The sequence below is a fragment of the Petaurus breviceps genome, unplaced genomic scaffold (assembly GCF_028583685.1).
Source record: "Petaurus breviceps papuanus isolate PSGF00001 unplaced genomic scaffold, PetGlider_PUasm1.0 90779, whole genome shotgun sequence".
NCBI lineage: Eukaryota > Metazoa > Chordata > Mammalia > Diprotodontia > Petauridae > Petaurus > Petaurus breviceps.
The window spans coordinates 5,653,306-5,677,019 of NW_027187344.1; the positions used below are offsets into that span (position 1 = coordinate 5,653,306).

Here is a 23,714-nt window from a genome sequence, read left to right on the forward strand (position 1 = left end):
TATATATATATATATATATATATATATATATATATATATATATATATTTTTTTTTTTTGGTTAGGAAGAAAAGATGCCTCATTTTGAAACCTAAAGGGGGGAATAAGAAAAGCCCTTTGTAATATATTGCCATATTATCACTAAATCCCCTGACAGTTGTGACACAGAAGCAAGTCACCTGTCACTTAAGCTTGAGGTCTCTTTAATTTTCTCCTGGAATTCGCACCAGGCTGTCTTTAATTTGAGGCCTTTATTGGAATTCTGAAACCTTTCTGCCTCCCTGGCTCTCAGATCTATTCTGAGTGCTGTTACAGAATGTATACAATAACCAACAGAGGGATTCGGAGAGGGCTGAAGCTCTGTTTATTTAACACTCTAGAGGGATTTTTGTGCTTATTCGGTCCTGGCTGCCCGGCTTTCAATATCGCTTTGACAACCGTTCTGCCCTTCTCATTAATTTTAAACAGTTAAAACACAGGAAAAAGAGGAAAAAGTTTTCATTATTAAAGTGCTTTACTTTTTAATAACAGAGGATTCTGTCCGCCAGGGGAAAGGGCATCTTCGCTAATTTCACATTCATATTAAAAAACGCTAGGAAGGTGACAGTTGTGCTGCCGGGATGGCTTAACGAAAAGAGGAGGGGGAGGGAGTTTGCATTTCACATCAGTTAAGGGGGTAAAAAAAAAATCCTTGTTAATGACAATAGCAAATGTCCACTTTCGTAACACAGTTCCTGCTGACTTTTCTCTTGACATTTTATCGTGGAAAACCCTTAGGGGGACCATGTACCGTGAAATCAGCTACACTGTCATCAGCTAAACAGGTGGCAAGGGATGATTTGACTAAACTAAAAACATTTTCAGATTGTTAAGTCTCTATTAAGTACAGAGAGGTACATCGATCAGAGGAATCAAGCCTTTTCTTTTATTCCCCCTGTTCTTCCTCTGGCTGTCTTAAGAGTGGAGGGGCTTAAGAGCAACCAGCCAAGCACAGAGACTTGGGCCAGTGCTCCCCAAAGGTTATAAGTGCAAGTGAACTATACTCCCCTCTGGATTTATCTTGTGCACCACACAGAGGGCAGAGGGCTTGGTAGCCGATCTGTTTCTATGAGCCACGTTCTACTGGCCTCTCTCCCTTTTGTCCTCGCTAAAAGGCATTTCTAGTTGATTTGGAAAGATCTGGAAATGAAACCACCATTCCCAGGGTGAGGTTATAAAGGAAGGGCAATTCTTCATATGGACTGTTCAAGGATGAAAATGATAAATTTCAGGTCTATAAAGTTTTATAGATTTCTTATCATTTTAATGTTATTTCTTATTTGCCATGGAGCTATTTGAAAGGTCCATATGCCTTCCTTTAGACCAGATTTGCTGTAGCAACTCAGGACCCTTCACTGCAAACCATAGAGTACCAAGTGTGAGTGGCACAGGGAATTACAGAAACTTGCTATGAAGTTACCTCTCATAAAAGTAACTTATGAAGCCAAATTATAGACCAACCTTTATGGAAGGCTTCCCCCCAGAGAAATTGCCAGAGGTCTGATTGAGAGTTGGAGAGGAGAGAGAAACAAGACAGAAAGGCATAAAATGCAAGATTCACTTGAAAACACAATTTATTTTCAGTGACACTTTTAAACATCCAAACTGGACCTAGTAAATCCCAAAGTATCACTGATGATCTCTCATTCTGAACATGAGTGATAAGGGGTCAGAAACACAAAAAATTAAAACCGATTTGCTCTCTGCACAAAGCTATCCTCATCTTTGCTTGACTTTAACATCTTTATATTCCCTTTTTTTCTTCTCTAGTAATATTGAAGGGATTACTCCTTTTGGCCCCTAGGTGGTTACTGTGTGATTTTACTGTTATTAAATCTATTATAAACTGCTTCATTATTCCTGACTCCGATTCTGTCTTTCCTTTAATCCTTCCGCCACCCTCCCAGAAATCCCGCAGTGTTGGCCCCCAGGAAATCCGAGAGCGAGCCACTGTCTTGCAGACAGCATTTGAAGATTACGTGCATGCCAGTGCGGAGAGGGTCTCCTGGGCAAAGAAAGGTCAGTGGATTTCTTAGGCGATTACTGAATGGATAGGTCAGCAGAGCTCCCACTATACCTCCCACTGAGGTGGCAGGGTAAAGGGTGGGAGGTGGGTAAGAGGCCAACCAGGGGTCTCTGCTCACTAGTGAAAGCCTTCAAGCCCAATAATTCTACTGGGTTTGGAAACAGACGCAAGAGGCTTTAAAATGATATTAAATGTTAATTCATCCTTTCACGTGTTTTGCACAAATGAGGACTTATCTTGGCTTACATTAGAAATAGAGCTTTGACCCAATGACTTGGATCATAAGGTTAAGTTTTTTTTTTCTTTATGTACCTGTTTTTATGAAAAGATATAACAAAAGAAACAATTATAGGAGAGAGAAAAGTTATACCTATCTTTCCAAAAGCAATGGGTAGATATATTGGACCTAGACAACTTTAAAGTAGGAACACTTTAAAAGTTCAAGGGAATTGAGAACAATAACAGCAAGGGCCTCCTGGGAAGATCAAAGGCTCTGTCTCCAGCTCTTGGAAGTTTTATGTAGGGTTGGGCACTAATTCAATATCCAGACCCTTGAGTAGAATTTTCAGAAGAGACTGCTAGGTGGTGTAATGTAGAGAATACTGGGCCTGAGGTCAAGAAAACTTGGCCTCAGACACTTACTAGCTGTGTGACCTTGTGAATGTCACATAACCTGTGTTTGCCTCAGTTTCCTCAACTATAAAATGAAGATAATAACACTTACCTCACATGATTATCATGGGGATCAAATGAGATATTTGTAAAGCACTTAGCATTATTATTTATTGTTATTATGACTTCTGAGATCACCCATTTTCCACCCTGGCCTTTTATATTGTCTCTGAGCAAGAGAATAAAATGTAGTCATGAAATCAAAACTTGGTCTTTGTCATTGAATCCCTCTGTTTGTCACCCATTAGTGGCATGGCATGTAGTGATGCCATTTGGTCTGTGGGGCCTGATTCAGAGCCTCTCTGGTTCATAGATTCTTAGACCTAAGAGCTGAAAGTGCTTTATAGCTCATAGTCAGTTGCTACCTTGAGATCCAACAGATCCATCTAGATGAAAATTATGTCAACAGAGAAGCAAGGGATGAGCCAAGACAACATCTTTCTGATATCTTTGAAACATTGGGCATTTTGCTTAATCTCTCTCTGACCCTCAGTTTCTTCCCCTGTAAAATTAGGCCATGAGGCCAGATGAAATCTAAATTCCCTTTCAGCTCTAAATTCTGTGATTTCTGTCATATCACACTGTGATCACTCATTAACAGAAATGAGTGTTCCGGAGCACTTTGAAGCTCACCAGGCGCTTTCTTTACAACAGCCCCATGAGGAAGGTAACACAAATATAACATTATTTCCTTCAAGACATGAGCCCATGTGTTTCCCAACTTCAAGTCCAGTGTTCTTGGCACTGTACCACACAGCCACCCCCAAACCATTCTTCCTCTTAGCATTTTCTCAGCTGAACTGAACAGCTTTGGGGTTCCTAATGCTCTGCCTTCAGATCAGTGGTTGATTCTCAAGGCAATAGAATTTCTTTCTTGAATAGACTATTTATTATGTAACTTTGTAAGATGTTGGTTTGATGATGCATATTTGTTTGATATAAGATGAACCATTTTGCAGTAAATAAGTGGGTCCATGCTACTCTTGTGGTTCAGTGTTAATAATGAAGTTGCTATAAAAATAAACTAACTCACTCCATATTATTGCATTTTGGTATTGGTTATGTGGAGTATGTGTCCCACCAGAACTGCTACTGTTGTAGCAAGGCTAGCATCTCACCTCGACCTTTCACAATCTTTCTCTTCTTTCAAGGCCTAGTTTAGAGTTCATCTCCTATATGGAAACTTCCCGCATGTACCCCTAGCTGAAGGTGACCTCTCCTCCTAAGATTGTCTAGGAGGATTTTCTCTTTCTCTCACCTTTTCTCCTTAGCCCATTATATTTTGTGTTATGCTCATTGGGAGATGGGAGCACTTTGGAACTGATGGGGCAAAAGGATCCACGTTTCATCATGGAAGTTTTCCTTGTTGCAGGGGGCGCCTGCAAATGGAAACCAGTGTCAGGCGCATCAGGAAATGTCCATATGGCTGTTGTAAACTGATTGGCTATTTGAGGGAGCAGTCCAGGAGGTCTGACCTCAGTGGCTTTGGGGAGAGTATGCTCTGGGTGTGGCCATGAGAGGCTCAGAGTGAGCGAGTATGCTGATGCCTTTGATTGAATTTGGGGAGTAGATAAGACAGTTCTACCTTGGCAATGAGATTCATCTTCATGGGTATGGTGTATGTTTGGGGGCGTGTTGGAAGTGACTAGGTGTGATTGTGCCCTTATCAGTGAATGTGAAAGCAAGTATGTGGGTTGGGGGACCGTTAATGCTGTAGAATCTGCTATGGAGCTCTTTGCTAGGTCTAGGGCTGTGACCTGGTTGCTGCTCTCCCAATACCCAGCACACACTGGGACAGGCTGAGTAATGTTTAAAAGATTTAAGATCAGACATGAGACAGTGTCTTAAGTCACATACTTCTGGGCCCCTTGTGGTTTCTGTTTTGGATGGGGCATCCTGGGAGGCAAGAGTATCCTAGGTGACCTAGGACACCAAGGATGAAGCTCTGTATGAGTTAATAAGCTAGGTTTGAGGACAAGAACTAGGGTCTGTTTGGTTTTCAACTTTGTATCTCTCCCCCCAAGCAAAATGTGTTGCACAGATCATGGTTGGCACTGCATAAATATGTGTTGAATTACAGTGAAAGCTGTGACAAATGAAACTTCAACCCCAATTCCAATAGCGAATGGAATGAGAAATACTCTATTTTGGAGTTTCTCCTCTTTCTCATGATCATTAAACTCAAAAGCATGAAAAACTTGCAGATAATTTTTTTTTCTTATTTTGAGAACAAAGAATAGGAGTCATATTCCAAAATGTCTCTTTGTCTTGGAGTGAAGTAGTATAATATTCAATTATTTGATGATTGATTATTATACTAGGCTTCTAATAATCTGTGCCCCAAAGCCCCCTTTGGTGGATCTCAGTCTACCAAATTGCATACCCCTTTAAACTTGCAGAAACCTAGGAACATCTATAGCTGCCTCACTCAGGTCTGTGAATTAATGTTTTGGGAGAACATACATACCTTTTGCACCCAAAGGGTATTGTATTCATGACATAACCACCATCATCAAAAGGACTGCAAGTATGATCCTTTCTCTTGAATTGAAATCTGCATATGCAAATTTCCCTACTGACTTGCTTCCATAAACTCCCTTCTTAGTCATGAATAATTAACAAAGCAGCTGGTTTTTGCCTTCATGGCAGAAAATCTGATGGAGATTGTGCCAGAGATGCATTTGTTTTCTTTTGCATTTTTTGACCCAGTCAGTGTTAATAACCAACATTTAATTGCAGTCACTTTCCAGGAAGTTGCCCCTTCTTTGCACTTCCCACAGCACCTTTGCATTGAGTTGGGGAGAGAGCAAGGAATTCAAACATGTGAGTCCTGGAGAACATTTTTCCCCAAGGAAAATTTTTAGAAAATGTTACTCTTTGTTCACAGCAAAATATTCCAGTGGGTTGGGGCCCCCACTTTCTTGTTCGAGCAAATACTTATCCCCTCTTAGCCAAGAGTCCTAGAGAGCAGTAAGATAGAATAATTGGAGCATTTGTCTCCTTTTGCCCCTTCCCCTCTATAAATATATTATTCACCCAAATTCTCCTCCAGTGCCCTGTTGTGGTGTGAGGATGGCTCTTCCATCTGAAGGCGGCAAGAGTGTTCTTAGCAGTAACGCCAGTGAAGGATGAGTTCTCCCCATCCCCAATGGGCTAGAGAGGATTCGTTGTCCTAGTCCCTCTCTCTTGTCTTCCTAGCTGCTCACTACCACAAGTCTGGCCACCAGATGAGGAATTTTCTTAGCCACACCAGCTCTTGAAGATGATCTGCCAGGGCATAGAGAGGCTATAATCTCCCTTGGCAATGGAGAGTACCCCAGACCATTAGAATCAAAGATCCTTGAATCACAGGTCTTTAAGGTACCATTATTCCTGGTCTCAAATAATATCAATAATAGCAAATTTGCATGCCATTTTAAGGCATGGAAAATGCTTTCCTCGCAATAGCCCTGTTAAGTTGGTAATACTGATAGCTTCCCAGTTTTACATGGGAGAAGACTGAAACTCAGAAGGGCTGTAATCTGTCTGGACCATACAGCTAGTAAGGATCAGAGCTGGCATTTCCTCCCCTCACCTGACTCCAAGTCAACACTGTCCATTACACCACCAAGAGGTGACTTCTCCACCAAAAGGGGCGTTTTTGAGACCAGGACATAAGGAAGGCTGTCATGAAAAAGAACAAAATACATGTGGAAAGAATTTTTAAAAGTTTTTTGTTTCCAGATTATTTGCCCCAAAAGGTGACTGTGAAGAATCAGGGCCTGAAAAGAGGTTGCTTTTTGCCCAGCCTTTTCCTCAGCCTGCGTTCTCCAAAATAACAGTGTTTCAATTTTACTGTTCCTCTACTTTCCTCTTGTGTTTGCCCTCCAGGCCCCAGTCCTTCTGCATATCACAGTCACTGCCAAAGTGAACCATTTCCTGACCCTTGGAAGGTCATGCAAACATCTGCCGCTGCCTCTGAAGCTCATGCCCCTCCGAATTAGCTGAACATGGGTGTCCATGCAAGTATGTGAGGATGACCAACTGTCGCTGTCCCCAGTGGAACAGGAGCCTTGAGAACAAGGAGTTTCCATAGTAAAAATATGCAGTGTGAAATGCTGTCTGACCAGTTGTCTAGGGGGAAAATACTTTCTGCCATTTCCTGGCAAACTCATTATCCCTGTAAAGCTGTGAGTTGGGCACTTGACTCTCCTGGGACCAAGGCTCTCAATCTCAAGCTATTTTGATTGGGGGTAAAGAAGGGAGAAGAATAAGTGTATCAGCATTGGAGGAAGTCAAATAACTAATGCTTTTCTCAAGAAGCATGATGCCAAATGTATCTTTTGTGGTGGCCACGCATATACTGAATTGTATGCAGACCTGAGGCAGGAGTATAGAAAATTTGGAGTGACAGACAAAAAGAAAATGTCTTTTTGCCAAGGGTTATTTTGTTTTGTTTTATTTTGTTTTTGCCTACATTAACTGAGTAGTATTTGTTTTATCACATTGGCCTCCTGGAAGGTGGCACCATGGTATGATGGAAGGAGATTAGGACTGGCTGTCAGTGGGTCTAGGACTAGAGCTGGGGCCAGCTCTGCCATTAGTCAGCCATGTGACTGTAACATGAGCCACAAAATTAGGGAATTGGACTATTGATTGCTAAGGTCCTTTCTAGCCCTAATGACCTATTATTATTTTATGGTTTTAACATGTAATACTGAGTACTCTCTCCCATATTTATAATCCCCTGAGTGTATAGACCATTTGGAATGTTAAAGATTTTCTTTAAAAATGCTAGTCCCCAGTTATTAAAAAAAGGCAGTGACACAGAATTGAGAGGGGGGTGCAGAAGAGTTGCCTTGGTTATGTCTCATCGATTGGGAAAAGGAGTTCACTTTACTCAGTAAATAGAGCTTTGATGGATTCCCAGGATTCTTCCCAGAGCTGATCTGCTAAAATGACACTTTTTATTACTGTTCATAAACGCCAATCTCCTGATGCTGCTGGGAGATTACATTTAAGCTGTGGGCAAACTTGCTGGTCCAGTGGCTCAACAAGCCAGGGCAAGAGAGGTTAGTGTTTAGTGCTTCTTTCCATCAGAGATTGCAGGGGTAGGCAGTGCTTGGCAGGAAGAGTAGGGATTGGGGGCAAAAGTGAATAGGTATAGATATGGGAATGGTCTCTTACCAGAGAACTACTTTCCAGAACAATTCCCTCCTTCCCTCTGTAATGAGACTAGGGCATACATTTAATCTTAACTCTTATTGCTAGGTAGGAAAAGAGGAACTGGGTATAGGGAAATCTTTTCTTGAAGAGGCAAGGCCTAGTGATCAGGACCAAGGCTCAACTTTCTTGGGTTCCAGGTCCAGTTTTGTTTGTGGCTTACTGTGTGATCTGGAAAAAGGATCTAATTTTTCCTTTCTTTAAAGGTACTAAAGTATGTTCCTGGTGCAGCTTCCTTCTTGACAGGACATTGTATTAATAGCCATAGGACATTCCCCAGGGAATATGGCCTGACCCAGACTCTTTTAGTTACTTGGGGTGTTGTCTCTTTCCTTTCTCCCTTCTTTTTATCCTGAACTCATAGTCAATAGTGTTGAAAAACCCAATGAGAAAAAGAGACTGTTTTGATCATGTATACTTTATATAGGGTGGGGGTGGGGGGTTTCTTTCCCATTTTCTTGGCTACCACAAGTGGTTTTTCATGGATTCTCAAAAGTTCTATGCTTATTTCAAGGGATATGTCTCATTCTGCAAATACTAGTGGTTCTTGTTGGTTGTAACTAACTGTGTTCATTCATATCAGGACTCCAGTCTTATTTTGGGACTGGCAAAAATAAAAAAGTGTAACTTTTGTGCAAATAAATAATGGTCCAGAAATCTGAACCTTTTTTTCTCTTTCCTCAGCTCTACAGTCTTTCATCCGTGCCTATGCAACCTACCCCAAGGACCTGAAGCATATTTTTCATGTCCGGTCCCTCCATCTCGGTCATGTGGCCAAGAGCTTTGGGCTAAGAGATGCCCCCCAGAATCTAAGTGCCTCTTCAGGAAACAAAAGGAAATCAAAGCTGAAAAGGTAAGATGAATTGACTGTGTTTCCTTTCTCCCTACCAAATGTAAAAATAAGCACAGAAAAACACAGATCCCCGCCCAAAAAGCCAGAGATGAATGTAAATATGTTGTTCTTTCTGGTAAAAGTATAAGAATTAGGGTCTGCATTCTTCCCAATATGAAGCCTTCCATCTTTTATTGGGAAGGTAAATGATCACTAATGTATCTGCCAGTGACTATACTACTACGAAAGAAAAAATAACTAGTCTCAATTCTTTAAATCTTCTTCAGAAACTGAGACCTGTTGGATCTCAATGACTATTGCAACAGGATTTTAATGATCACATTTACTATCAGCCTTCAAATGGACGGGAGCCTGCCTAATGTGATCAGTGTCCCACCCTATTACATTTTCTATTATCACTGTTTGTTTTGGCTTTATACTATCCATGTTATAGACTGAACATACAGTGGCTGCGTAGTGTTTTACATTTACCTCCCCCCCCCTTTTGTTTGTTTTTAGAGTAATGAGCACTAATTAAAACTGGATTAAAATCCTATCCTATTATGATCACATTGACTTCCTTTTTTGTTTTTAAAAACGAAGTAGTTTTTTAAGCCTTACTTTCAAAAAATAGATTTGTTGATAAACTTTTGTTTTTATATCTTCTATATTTCCTCTTATCGCCACGTATAGTTTGCTCTACAGTCATCCAGAGAGCCATTCCTTATTACAAAATTTTTTTAAACAGAAAAAAAATCAGCAAAACCAATCAACCCCTCAGAAAAAGAATATGTTATATGCAGTGTTCCTGTATCAGTGGACCCCTCCCTCTGCAAAAGTGCATGGAGGGGAGATGTCTTCTTTAGGGCCAAGCTTAGTCTTTTTGTTTTTTATAACATTCAGATTTTTCATTCTTTTTCTTTGCATTTACATACCATGTTTCCCCGATAATAAGACACTGTCATATTAGTTTTTTGGACAGAAAAACACCAGAGGGCTTATTTTCAGGGGAGGGATTATTTTAATGAACATTGACAGCAATTTTAATAAACAGGTAAATGTGAACAAAAAAAAATGTATCTTTATTCAATAAGCAAATCACTGGGGAAGAACAGGATGACGCGCTCACTGCTGCAGCTCTGATTGGATGCAGCTCCGAGCGCAGCGTGGGTTTCACGGGGTGGGGGGGAGGGGCGGTGCATACAGAGGGTACCATAACGTAGAGTGTAGCACAGGGGATCACCTTCACTACAGTAGCAATCTCAACAGGGCTTATTTTCGGGGGAGGGCTTATTTTAGAGGAATCTTACACAGTAAGGGGAGGGCTTATTTTTGGGATAGGTCTTATCGGGGAAACACGGTAATTGTGGTCATTGTGTATGTTGTTTTCTTGGCTCTGCTTATTTCAGTTTGCATAGTCATGTAGGTCTCTCCATGATTCTCTGTATTCAGCATATTCATTTCTTCCAGCAGTGTAAAAATCCGTTTATTCATAGACCACAGTTTGTTTAGTCATTCCCCAATCATCTTCTTTGCTTTCAGATCTTTGCTACCATGATCTTTGTTGCTATAAATATTCTGACAAATGTGGGACCTTTCTTTTTGTCATTGACCTACTTGGGGCATATGCCTAGCAGTACTCCAGTAAGAGCAAAGGGTTTATAGCAATTATGGCTTTGTTCAATGCCTAGTAGAGAGCTCTGTTATTTTATCAAATGAGAAAATATTTGTAAGGAGTTTAGCACAGGGCCTGACATGTAATGGCTGCTTAATAAATAAATGCTTGTTTCCTTCCCCTTTCCCTTACCTTCTGAGTTTATGTGGGTCCTTATGTAGTACTTTTCAAATGTTGATGAGGGATTGTTAAATGTTACTGGCATGGAGACACAAATGACCTCCACTTAGACCCAACTTATTTAAAGAACCCAAGTAGATACCAAGGAAAGGAATTGTGTATGACTGGTACAGTTGTGTTTGGGTAATGAACTTTTGCCCCGACTTATCCATAGAAAGGGAATAAGCATTTATATAGCACCTAATATGCGCCAGGCACTCAGCTAAGCTTTTTTGTTTGTTTTTGCAAATATTATCTCATTTGATCCTCACAAAAACCCTGCAAGGTAGGTGCTGTTATTATCCCCATTTTACAGATGAGGAAACTGAGACAGGCAGAAGTTAAATGACTTACCCAGGATCACACAAGCTAGAGAGTGTCTGAGGTTGGATTTCATCTTTGGTCTTCACTCCAGGCCCAGTGCTCATTGTACCACGAACTTCTATAGAAAGCTTTGGGCTCCATGGCCCTGAGATACAATGGTACTGACATTCTCAAGAAACCAGTGGGCTCTATCCACTTCCTCGGAAATGAGAGCTTAGGGGTGTTAGAAAAGCATTGACCAAGAAGCTGGCCCTTCTAGACTTAGGAACTTTGCCTTGTTTCCTCCTTTGTAAAATGAAGAGGTCCGACTAAATGGTTTCTAAAATCCCTTCCAACTCTGCCAGAGAGTCCATCTTTAGGTTTTCAAGCTGTCCAGAAATTGACATTCAACAGATATGTCCCTGCTACCGACCATAATTTTCCTCCAAAATCCACAGATGCCAAGTAATCTTTGATTAGTTCATTAAAACTACATCTCCCTGCAAATTACAGTGGCGTAGATATGGCTAGATTTTCTGATATATCTATTCTTGGATCATCCCCTAAGCTGTGTATAGGCAGAATTACTTCCTAACAACAAAAAGCATCTACTGCTAGGTGGCAGGGATACAAAAGCGAAAGTGAGCTGCCCTCAAGGAGCTTCCATGCCTTTGGGAGAGACAACATATGAAGGTAGATAGCTGCACATTATACAGGCATGTAAAACACCAGTATTAGGGAATCCTGTGATATGGGAGTGGAGGGTGGGGAAGGGAAACCAACCAACCACCAGGAAAGGACTCATGAAGAAAGTAGTATTTAAGCTCTCTTCAATTGTTCAGGGGGAAAAGGCTTTTCACTGAGCCTGGGGCCAAAGGGGGTCCTCAAATAGTTCAAAACAATTGTTTTTTTGCTTAGTATGCTGCTCTTTCTGCATTGCAGTAATGAATACCACCATAAACCTTTCCCAGCTGGCCCTCTAGGCATACCTAAGCAAAGACCATGATTTCCCACATCTTGCAACATAAATTTATTTATTTGTATGTATGTGCATGTAAAACACTAAATATCTCTGTGTGTTGTTCACTCAACAAGAAGTTTTGACCCAGTTTTCTTCAGCCTCTTCCTGTTAGCTCATCAGCCTTGACAATGTCTGGTTTTTCTGTGATATAGAACAGTAAAGGGATTTGAAAAATCAGACATTCTTCGATTCATTAAATCTAACCTGAATAGAACCTGAATTTTGCACTCTTGGGTGTTTTGTAAAATTCCTACCTTCTGTTAAGTTAAAAATTAAAATTTCTCGAATACTTCATTTTAAACAATATTAACATTTTCTCATAGGAATATTAATATATTACAGATGCATTTATTTTATTATAGTAACATCTTCAAAACTGAATTCAAATCCTGTTTCTATCACTTACTACCTCGTGACCTTGGGAAATTATTTAACCTCTCTGACAGGCCTTAGTTTCGTCATCTGTAAAATAAAGGGATTATGGTCCTATGACCAGGATCCTATAAATCTTCAGCGCAGATACTTCATAAATGTTTTCTCTATCAGTCGGCTTCTGCATTACAGTGCCACAGTGGGAATAGGAACCATGCTATGGCAGCTCCGCTTCTCTCAAAGTAGCCATTGAAGGCCAGAGGTACAGAGGGAGCAGGCACCTGCTGTCACTCACCAGTTGTCCTGGTCAGGTCTGACAATTTGCATTATTATATGATTGCCTTGCAGAAGTTAGACCTCTCCTAAGGGAGAAAAGGTGAACCCCCTCAGGTTTCCCCAACCCAGATGTTCATTTGTGTGCCAAGGATGCTGAACTGCCATGCATCAGAGTTAGGGCTGGGGATTTTTGGGTTTGGTTTATTTCAGATCTGCAGCAATGTCTCCAGCTTCATTGATTTTGAATGTGTGATTAAGCATCTGAGTTCAAGGGGGAAACATACCCCCAAGCTGGGTGGCTCTTGGACAGACATTCACAACTCTGAGCTCCATTTTTCCATCTTTAAAATGGGGACACTTGGAGATATCCTAGCAGAAGAAAGGAAAAAAATACATGCTCACACACACACACACACAGAAAATGACTGTTAATAAACACAATTTTGTTTCCAATTCTCACCTCCCTCCCCACCCCCACCTCCAACTTCAGTATTTTTAGTAAGTATATATTTTTGGCAGCTGGCATGCATTATTACTGGAAATTTTGTTAGTAAGCATTCATCCAAATAGCCGTGTTTCAGATTTTGATGTCTTCAGCTCCTCCCCAGATCCTGGAGAAGGGGACTGGGGGAGAGGGGGAGGTAGGAGGGGGAATTGGAGACTGCATTGTCCTTACCTTGAGAAGCCACCAGGGAGAGAACAATCCGCTGCCTCCTGCTTCAGTTGACCCTCGCAAGCAGATGGGCAACAGGACTGGTATACCCCTGTGAGCAGGGGATTTAAGAGGGCTTTATTTAGGGAAGAATAGGCTGATTAGCTGATAAAGAGCATGTAAGATGGTATGGGGCGGTCTTTGATGTCTAGCGGGCTCAGCAGGGAGCCTCGTGGTGAGTGACAGCAGTGTGTCATAGGATTACTCAACTCGTGACAATGCAGCTCTCTGTTACTGCCTTGTCGCCACTCTGTTTCAGCTACTTTTTCCGTTGTTATGTGCTTCTTTTGAAGGCATTTTTCCCCCCATAGGGCCCCCTCCCTGCCTTTATTCCACAGACGTCCACTCTAGGATACAGTAGGTAACTTTTTATTTGGGGGAAATGTTGTCACTCCTGGGGTAAGAGTGACTTTGCAGCTAATCTGCGCGTGGACCGTATAATTGTGGTCAGGGTGAGAGGCAGAGAAAACTTGACAGATTTTCCACACCTCAGTCAGGGCTCAAACAAATGCCAGTTTGCTGCTTTCTGAGGACTGGGCAGGAAAAAAAAAAAGTCTGCTAAACCCCACAAAGTCAGAAGAGTTACACTGTGGCAACAATTATTGTGCAGAACTGAAGCGTCTCTTCTGAAATCCATCTGGCGAGAAAGAGAATAGGGTCCTTATTTTAAATAGGGGAATAAAATAATAGCACTAAATACTCCAAACTATTCAGCTTTCTTCCTTATGGCTGTTTACTGCCAGCACCAGTTGTCCTGGAGTAATTATATATTGTGTACAAACATCTGATATCTGTTCACCAGGCTGCAAACCAAATCCTCTCCTACTTCACCTGCCATACAGCAAACAAGGGAGCCCAAACCCATAAGGAAGAGGGGTAGAGTTGTGCTGGGGAGGAGGAGATAGGAATCAGATGGAGGTTAGGAGGCCATTAAGTGTTTTCACCAAATGACAAAGGGAACTTTTAATCTCTCACACCTTTCTTCTACACTTCTCTCATCTTTTTTTTAAAAAGGAGAGCAACCATGTTCCCCAAAGGATATCCTACCAGCCAGGTGTCTGTCTGCCTTTTGGATACTAAATTCTGAAAGTAAACACTAAATGCTTCCCCCCGCCTCATTTAACACAGAACCACATTCATAGTCACAGAAACTCTGACACCTGACACACAAACCGGCCAAAACTCCAACCCTGCACTCTATCAAGTAGTCGATAATATCAGGAGCATATTATATGGCCCTGCAGTGACAGCACGAACCAATGAGCTCTCTGTGTGAAATGTATCTTTTATTTTATGCTGTGTAGATTCAGCAATTCCTAAAATACAAAATCAACACACACTCTCGACATCCTATATCTTTACCTAACATACCAGCACCAGAAACTGGGGCCTCAGTTTCTTTAGGGTAGAAAACAACATAGATAAAATCCTGAAAGTTACATTATTTTCCAAGTAGCTGGTCAGTAAGAAACAGAGTCAGATGTTCCTGAGAAGGTCTACATAGCACTATAAGGGAGCATGTCTCTGTCATTAAACACCAATAAGAGTACTGTAACTAGCATCTCTTAAGGTGTTGCCATCACAACATAACAGGATAATCTTGTTCCTTCCTGGAGCTCTCTATATCATGCCTAAGTATGGTGTTTTTTTCCCAGACAGGTATGACCCATGCAATTGACAAAAATTATTACTTGAGGTGTTTGCTTCTTAAAACTATTTATTCTGTGGCTACTCTAGATGTGGTTTTATCCTTGACTTCTGCCATCTTATTTCTCGTTTTCATTGTCCTTGAATCAGTTGGGTGCTAAAATACATGGGGTACATCTGACTAGTAAACCAATGAGAATCATGGATTTAGAGTTGGAAGAGACCTTCAGAGTCGACTAGTCGAACTCCCTCATTTTACAGATGAAGCAACTGAGGCCCAGATTGTGTCTTGCCTGCAGTCATGTGCTCACATAGACGTGTTGTTCATTTCTGTAATTCTTCCAAACTTCACTTGTTTGTACTGTCTGAATGATATAGCATTCTTATGGAAATGAAGTTTTATTATTTTCAAGTTGTTATGTATAAAAATCAAGATGTTAACAAATTGTAAGAATGATTAGGTGTTAACCTAAACCTACAAAGTAATCAAAAAATAAGGCCAGCACTCAAAAAGTTTTTTTTTTAATTCTTTCTGGATATTTTCCCCCAGTTTACAATATGCTGACACTGTGGATAAAGTCAAGAGTTGGAGGGTGCGAAGGGCTTTGTGCCTTGGTTACTGCCGCCGTGTCCAGACACCCAAGTGTGCTTGAGGAGCATCAGAGCACTCTTTGGAGTATTAGTGCTTCTCAAGTGATTTAAAATTAGTTTAGTCTGTCATGTAACTGTTCTCCTGCAAATCTTTCATACACTTTGTGCTCTACAGTTTGTTCATGAAGTCATTTTTTCATAGAAAGCTTACCTTCAAAAATTCCGGTCAGGTCCCCTCCACAGACTATAGCAATTATAAATTAGTGGATTCAAGATTCATGAGATTTTGGTAAATTAGAAAGCTCCAGATTCTGAAGTTATACCTCCCCACCCCCACCCCTGACCCCAACCTTTAGTGTAAATGTAATTAATTGATCCATTTGACAGACATTTCTTGACAATTTACTTGAACCCTTCCTTGGAAGAGTTATATCCCATTGTCCATTCCTTCCAACCCCATATAAACTCCACCATTTTGGGGAAGAGTGGTACTATTTTTGTCTCTCATGGTTTATTTTTTAATTGACTACAAGAGAATTGTAGTTTTTGTATTGACTACAAGAGTCAACAAAAAGGGATTGAATTGAAGGTATATTAACTGGCAACCTTTTAACACCTTTGAACTTTACTTATTAGTAACAACCTTGAAAACACCAAACCCGCTCCCAAAAAAGACTAGCGTTGAGAAGCTGCAGCTGTAGCTCCCTGTAAAGCAATAATCTAATCATTGGGAGCAGCTTGCCTGCCAATTTTTATGTGGCATTTACAACCTCCTTAATATCACTTAATTAGCTGAAGGAAAACTTGGAATCTTGCCCACTGAAAAATTTTTCTCGGTTTGCTTGGTCTACTCATCATTCTATAAAAAGACAAATTGGGCCAAATGTGATATCAGAAAATGAACAAAGCCACAGTCTCTGAGATCCCCATATATATGGGTGGAATGGTGGCAGAACCAGGACGGAGTGTATTCACAATGACCTAATAGTAACTTAGGGAGATGTGTTAACCAGTGGAGAAATGAAAAGCCAAAACAACAATCTGAAACTTTGACAATACATGTATAGATGGTGTACCTGTACCACTTGCCCTTTAGCAAGTTTACCTGTAGTTCAATATATATTCCTTTCTGCCCAAAGGACTTAGAGACAAACAAGCATTAACATACGGTTTTAATCCAAGGAAATTGAGACCAAGAAGAAGCAGATAAGTCACTTCTCTAAGGTCATGAATCAGATATAAAAAAAGGACTTGAGACTTCTCATCTTCTACTTTAATGATCATGCATATAGTCACGATCACATTAGAAATCCACGCCAACTGTCATATTCTCTATTCCAAGCCCTGGAGTTTCTAGTAACTTGGAAGGAGTTATAAATTCCTTGGACTGGAAAGAAAGAAGTTATCTAGTCCATCCCCAAACCTCTAGGAAGAACAAATTATCCCCTTCCCCCCCCCCAAAAAAAAAAGTTTTCAGAATGGGAGATTCTGGTAAGTCATCTTTTTCCTTTGGGCATGCCTCAAACCCAAACACCAAATACCCCCTTGAAACAATTTATTACCTATATTACACAGTATAAAAATGTATAACTTTCTGGCAACTCCTGCCTTCATATTTAAGAACTTCCAAATATTCTCTCATATACCTTAACTACTCATTTCCTCAACCTACTGACCCATGATCTGCTTCTCCATAACACCTCAGCCACACATAAAAATGGTCATACCCTTCATCTTGCCATCACCCACAAATGTACCTCCCCCCACATTCAAGAATTCTGAAGTCCCTTTGTCTGACCATAATCTAGTGACTTTCCACCTCTGCGCCTGCCTTCCCGTGCCAGATCATGCTCTTCCACATCATTACTTCCACGTCCTCAACCTCTCAGTTCTCTTCTAGGCCATATCCTTTGCATTCTCTCCTCTTTTCCCCATCTAGACTCCTTGGTGAACCTTGAACTCCTATCTGGTCTCTATCACTATCCTGGTCTCGAGTCCCTAGTCACCGACTGCACCCAGCCAAGTCTCAGTCTTGGGTGACTTTCACCATCCTCTGCCCTTGCTCCTATTAACATGCTGCTGAACAAAGATGAAGAAAATCACTCAACCATTCTGACTGAGTCTCCTACGGATTTATATTACACAACGTCAACTCAGTCCTCCCTGCTCCTAGATAATCCTTCTACACATCTTCCATGTCAACTCACTGTCCCACTCTCTATCATGTCTCTTTCAAACTTTTTCATCCTTCTTTATACTTTCATGGTATCCATGGTGCCCCATCCTATCACCCTGTCAGGAGAGAGCCTTGCCTCATATTTTACAGAAGAAAATTGAGACCATTTTCTAGGAGCTTCCTCTTTTCCCTTCTTCTTAATTTCATATCACTCATATGCCTTCTGCCACTATCTTGTCTGACACTTCTGTCTCACATGAAGAGGTGATCTTACTTCTTACTAAGGCTAACCCCTCTACTTGCACAAGTGAGTTTATTCTTTCCCATTCCATCTCCAAAAGATTTCCCTTGTCTGTTATCCCTACTCTATGACTTATTTTCCATCTCTCCCTGCCAACTGGCGCATCCCCTACTGCCTTCAAACATGCTCATGTCTCACCAGTTCTGCAAAAGCTCACTTGATCTTTCCATCCTCATAACTATCATCCTACCAGTTGTAACTAAACTCCTTGAAAATCTTTTCTACAATAGGTGCCTCTACTTTCTCTCCTCTCTCTTAACCCCTTATAATCTGACTTCCAACCTCATCATTCCACCAAAACTACTGTCCAGAATCAATAATTATCTCTTAATTGCCAAATCCTCATTCTCCTCAACCTCTCTGCAGTTTTTGACATTGTTGATTGCTCTCTCCTTGAAATGCTCTTCTCGCTGGGTTTTTGGGACACCACTCTCTCCTGGTTTTCCAAATGACACTTCTTGTTCCACAAAAAAGACACTCCATTTATTTGATCTAAGGCACTTTCTCTGTCTGTCCCCCATGCCTGGAATGCTCCTTCTCCTCAACTCTACCTAACTGATTTTCCTGGCTTCCTTTAAGTCCTAACTAAAATCCCATCTTCTATAGGAAGCCTTTCCCAAACTCTCTTAATTCTAGTTCTTTCCCTCTGTTGTTTCCTATTTAACCTATTATAGAGCTTGTCTATATATATTTGTTTCCTCCTCCTCCCCCCCAAATTAGATTTTGAGCTTCCTGAAGACAGGACATGTCTTTTTGCCTCTCCTCACACTTAGCACAGTGCCTGGCACATAGTAGGTGCTTCATAAATTTTTATTGCCTTTTGGCATTGTGACTTAAGGAGAGGAGCCTTGGAATGGGCAGAGTTCTAGTCCCAGCTCAGCTGCTAATTAGTTCTGTTATTGTAAGGATTTTCAATTAACCCCTCTGGGACTAAGTTTCTTGACTAAAAAAGAAGAGGTTGGTCTAGAAGATCTCTAAAGACTCTTTCAACCCTGACATTCTGTGGATCTTTAAAAATGGGAACTGCAGCCTTCTCTTATTAGAATGAAATTACACGTGGCCTAATTACTTGCAATCTTTCATGAATCCAGGCTGTCTTGTAAATAATGGTAATTAGAATGTATGTGGTAACCTTTCCCCCATAGCTCAAAGCATATTATGTGGTTTAGGTTTATCCTCACAATATCTGTATGATGTAGGGAGCAGTATTCCCATCTCTAAATGGAGAAATTGAGATACAGAGACCAAGTGACCTGTCGAAGGTCACACAGCCAGTGGTGGGTCTTAGGCTCGAAGTCCTGAGTTGCAGGGTCTGACCATGAGAACAGAGGTCTTCACCATTTATAATCCTTATTATTGTAGACAAGCTAAGTAATGCCCATGCCATGGTCACCACTGGCAGGCCTAAAATATAGGCAAAAAAGAAGGAAAGAGGAAGAGGGAAAGGATTAGGAAGAAGAGAGTGAAAGAAAAAGGAAAGAATGGGTCCAAAGGATGGAGAGTGTGGATGGAGTGCTCTAGTAAGGGAAGAAAACACAGACTGATCATTGTAATACATCATCTAATGTAAGGGTATTCAAGTATTGTATAACAAAATACCAGGCAAGGTTTTGGATGGGGAAGGTTATTATTTATGCAGGAGATAAGGGAAGGCTTCATGAAGAAAATGTCATTTAAGCTGAGCTTTAAAGAATGGATACAGGCTAACAAGGGTTCGAAAAAGGTGAGCATTTCACTCGGTGACAATGGCATAAACAAAGGCAGGAAAGCACAGGACATGTTCGGGGGACAAAGTGTATTCCAGTTTGCTTCATAAAATATGTGGAATAGAAATAAATCAAGACTGGAAAAGTGGAGGAGTACCAGACAGTGGAAGACCTTGAATACCAGGCAAAAAAAAGTTTGAATTTTATCTGATAGGCAATAGGCAACCACTGCTAATTCTTTTAACAGAGAATAATGACCAGATTGATGGATAAGAAATATTCTAGTAGCATTGTGAAAGATGAACTAGAAAAGGTAGGCCAGAGGGGGAAGGTGCCATAGATTGCTGCCCCTCCAGTAACTTCTGTTTCCTCTTGTTGGCCTGGACCCATCCCAGTGGGTGGCTGTATTCATTGCTTGAAGTCCCATGTGTAATTTCCAGTGATGTAGTTCCCAAGAGTGTCTGATGAGGAGCAAAATGGGCAATAGGGAACGTAAACAGGCTTGAGATTCCATTGCTCAGTTCAGGAGAGGACGATCACTCAGAAGGGCATCCACACCCCCTGCTGATGGACCAGCTTGTCAGAGCAGCTGGCCCTGTTTCTCCAACTTCCCAAATGGAGGCAGTAAACCAGACCCTAGTAATTAGACACGGGAATGCTCTGGTGCATCCTCATTCCCCTTACCAGGGCAAGAGCAAGCCCCCAGATGGGAGGTCAGAACACTTGACCTTGGTGACAAGGCCAAGAAGGAGCAATAGGAGCCCCTGGCAGCTATAAGGTCAGACATCGCTGGGGCACGAGAAGAGGACTGTGGGTATTATTATACAGTGCTTACCACTTTCCTTTGGTTCTTGTCATCATCATCATCATTTACACTTTGGACTCTGATGTAAGAACCAAAATGTGAAATTCTGTGTTTTGAAATCCACTACTAATTATGTCTTTGAAACATCTATGCTGAGGATAGGATCTTTGTTATCTAAACTAAAACAGAGATGAGAAGCCTCCATTTGGTCGAATTTGTTTTTTTCTAGCATTCATTACATTAACCATATCTGGGCTCAGGTTCCAACCAGAATTTCATCTCTAAGGGCATTTTTTCCAGCAGTGGGAGCTGAGTATTTCTCCATTTACAGACTTAATGCAAATTTAGTTTCCTCTTTCCTGTGCTCTCCCTATAGTCAGGTGCTGCTGAGCCCCTATTCTTTAGAACACTGGTTTAATTATAGGTGTGCTCACGTAGCCTTTTACATTTGGCCTCTTGCTCCTATCACTTGGTTTTTTCCAGCTGACACCAAGCAATTACCAGCTTTCTGCCTTCTCACTGAACAAACACACCTTCATCCCCACCCTGCTAATGAGGCGATTAGAGGGATTTCACAGTGACCCTTAGCTTCCTCCACACCTGGGTCACCTGCAGACAGCAGGAACCACATGGTGTGCTTTCAGACAAGCAGCCAGGGCTGACAACAAAGAACAGGAACCCAACCAGCCTCTCTTGGGGGTGATGCTAGAGACTGTCAAGTACACTGTTGCTGCCCTTGAAACTCTGGCCTTCTGCTGCATTGAAGCCCTGGAATTGGAAGAAGGAAGTACAATTTGAATCAGTGACAGATACCACTTGAGGGTAGATGCAACAGATTATTCACCTTTCCTCCAAAGCTTCTAATTCTTGAGTTCTTGAATTACAGAAAACTGAACACAAGTCAACATATATTTACACACGTACACACACACACAGATGTATATGTATGTATACTCCAAGATGAAACCTTTGCTAGCTCATAAATTGACTTTCTATATAGTCATCTCAGATATATACCCCAAACCACTCATCTAGTCATCCATTTTCTTCCCCAATGAACAACCTATCCCTAATTCCTTTTCTGTTGCAGGAATATGTATATCTGTGGCAACTCAGCAATTTCTTCACTCGTATAGTGACAAAAAGCTCTTTCTCTCTGTTACTACCCACCTCCCAGAATTGCTGGAAGGAAGGCACTTTGTAAGCTATAAAGTACTCTAGAAATGAAAGCTTTGATTGTTATTTGTTATGACCTATACAGTTCCAGTTAGTTTATGTCAGCCTCTTGTCATATCTTATTCTGAAGCGTTCGAGTTCCTTTGCATTTTGTTCTCATCCTGGAACTGATGCTGCCATGTTTCAACCCAATGCATTGGACCTGACAGTCCATGATATGAGGTGGTATTGTAACCATTTACAAGTACTAGACTGTAAGTTTCCTGGCAGAAGGGACCATATCTTATTTATCTTTGTCTCCCGATGCTTAGGACAGAGCCTTGCACAGAGCAGGCATGTAATAAATATTATTTAAATTTACTGCTCCACAGAAAGAATGCCATTTGGGAGTGCCAACCTTTGCAGTTTTTTTCAGGCCCTTTTGCAGACTTGGTATACATTCCCTAGATCCCTTTTGGAAGCTACATCAAAATAAGCATTAAGGAAAAAAATAAGTTCATAAAAGATATGGGAAGTACTTCTATAATAAGGCATTTTTTCCATATCCAGAAAGGACTGAAAAAGAGTTGGATTAAAAAGAGACATTTTGGTTGGATACAGGGAAAAACTTGAATTTCATTGTCAGGGTCACCAAATACTAGATTGTATTCTAAAGGGAGATTGCAGAATCTATATTTCTGAACTTTTTCAGGACAAATGACAGTTATCATCCTTGGATTATATGGCTATCGACTTGCCTAAAGGGAGAGAGCTAGACCAATTAATTTCTCTGGCTACTTTTGTTCTAGATTCTGTGAGACAGAAGCAGAAGGTGAAGCTTGAATTTTATGATAAGAATTGACTGCTTCTAATTAGGTTAGCACTCATTAGGCAATTGCATTATAAGTCATTTAAAGAATAATAAAATTATCTTTGACCATATCTTAGTATTAAGCTTGTTCTTGGAATGCAGAACTAAGATCAGTGCCTAACAAGGGGAGGGGAGGATAATTTCAGTTCAATAGAACGAAAAACTTCCTAACAATTACAGCAGACCAACAATGGAGTGGGCAGAATAGATTGTAAATTCCATATGAACGGAGGTCTTAAAGCAGAGGTAGAATGATCATTTCTGTGTAGGGATGTTGAAGAGTGGATTCTTGATCAGGCAGAAATTGGAATACATTATTTTCCTGGACCTTTCCAACTTTTAAGATTCTTTAATGATGGAAAGGATCTGTCGATTAAACTAATCAGTTCTACCCAACTCAACATGTGGGAAATGAAGAAGCTTGTAATATGGGCCTCAGCAAAACAATAATCTTCTCTTTGTCCACAAAGAATCAGCTAAAATTTTTTGTATGAATTGTATTTATTGATTGACATTTAGCTGTGAAAACATGCTCATTCAACAAATACTTACTAAGTGCATATTATATACAGGTTGTTGTTTAGTCATTTGGTCATGTCCAACTCCTCATGACCTTGTGGATCATAGCATGACAACATTATCCATGGGGTTTTCTTGGCAAAGATACTGGAGTGGTTTGCCATTTCCAATCAGGAGATTGGAGCAAACAGAGGTTAAGTGACTTGTCTAGAGTCACACAGCTAGTAAAGTGTCTGAGGTCAGATTTGAACTAAGGTCGTCCTGACTCTAGGGCCAGCACTCCACTGAGCCATCCAACCTCTATGTATACATAGCAAGGAAGAAAGGAAACAAGCATCTACTAAGCTTTTACTTTGAGCCAGACACTGTTAAGTGCTTTACAAATATCCCATTTGATCAATTACTGGTGAACATAAGGTTGTCCCATTCCTAAATCTAGAACTGACAATGCACAGTGCTCTGGAGCATTGCCTCACCTTCATCACCCACTTCTGCTTCTCCCAAATCCAGTGGCAGTTTCTAAGCATCTGCACATCCATGTGGTGCTGAGATAGGCATTAAAATGCACTGGAATCTGCTTAATGATAAGAATTAGGAAAGGATCCAGTGTCTTAGACTAACAGTGACTTAAATGTTTACACAAATAGTAAATGAC

General features: G+C 40.9%; 1 protein-coding gene across 2 annotated transcripts in view; it reads left to right on the forward strand.

The window, feature by feature from the left end:
- Positions 1–23,714, forward strand: part of DDX31 (DEAD-box helicase 31) — a 90,097-nt gene that overhangs the window by 57,636 nt on the left and 8,747 nt on the right. For both annotated transcript variants that reach the window (XM_069069294.1, XM_069069295.1), the window contains 2 exons: positions 1,946–2,057; positions 8,623–8,791. In XM_069069294.1, the coding sequence (XP_068925395.1) occupies positions 1,946–2,057; positions 8,623–8,791 (281 nt within the window). The remainder of the gene's footprint in view (positions 1–1,945; positions 2,058–8,622; positions 8,792–23,714) is intronic.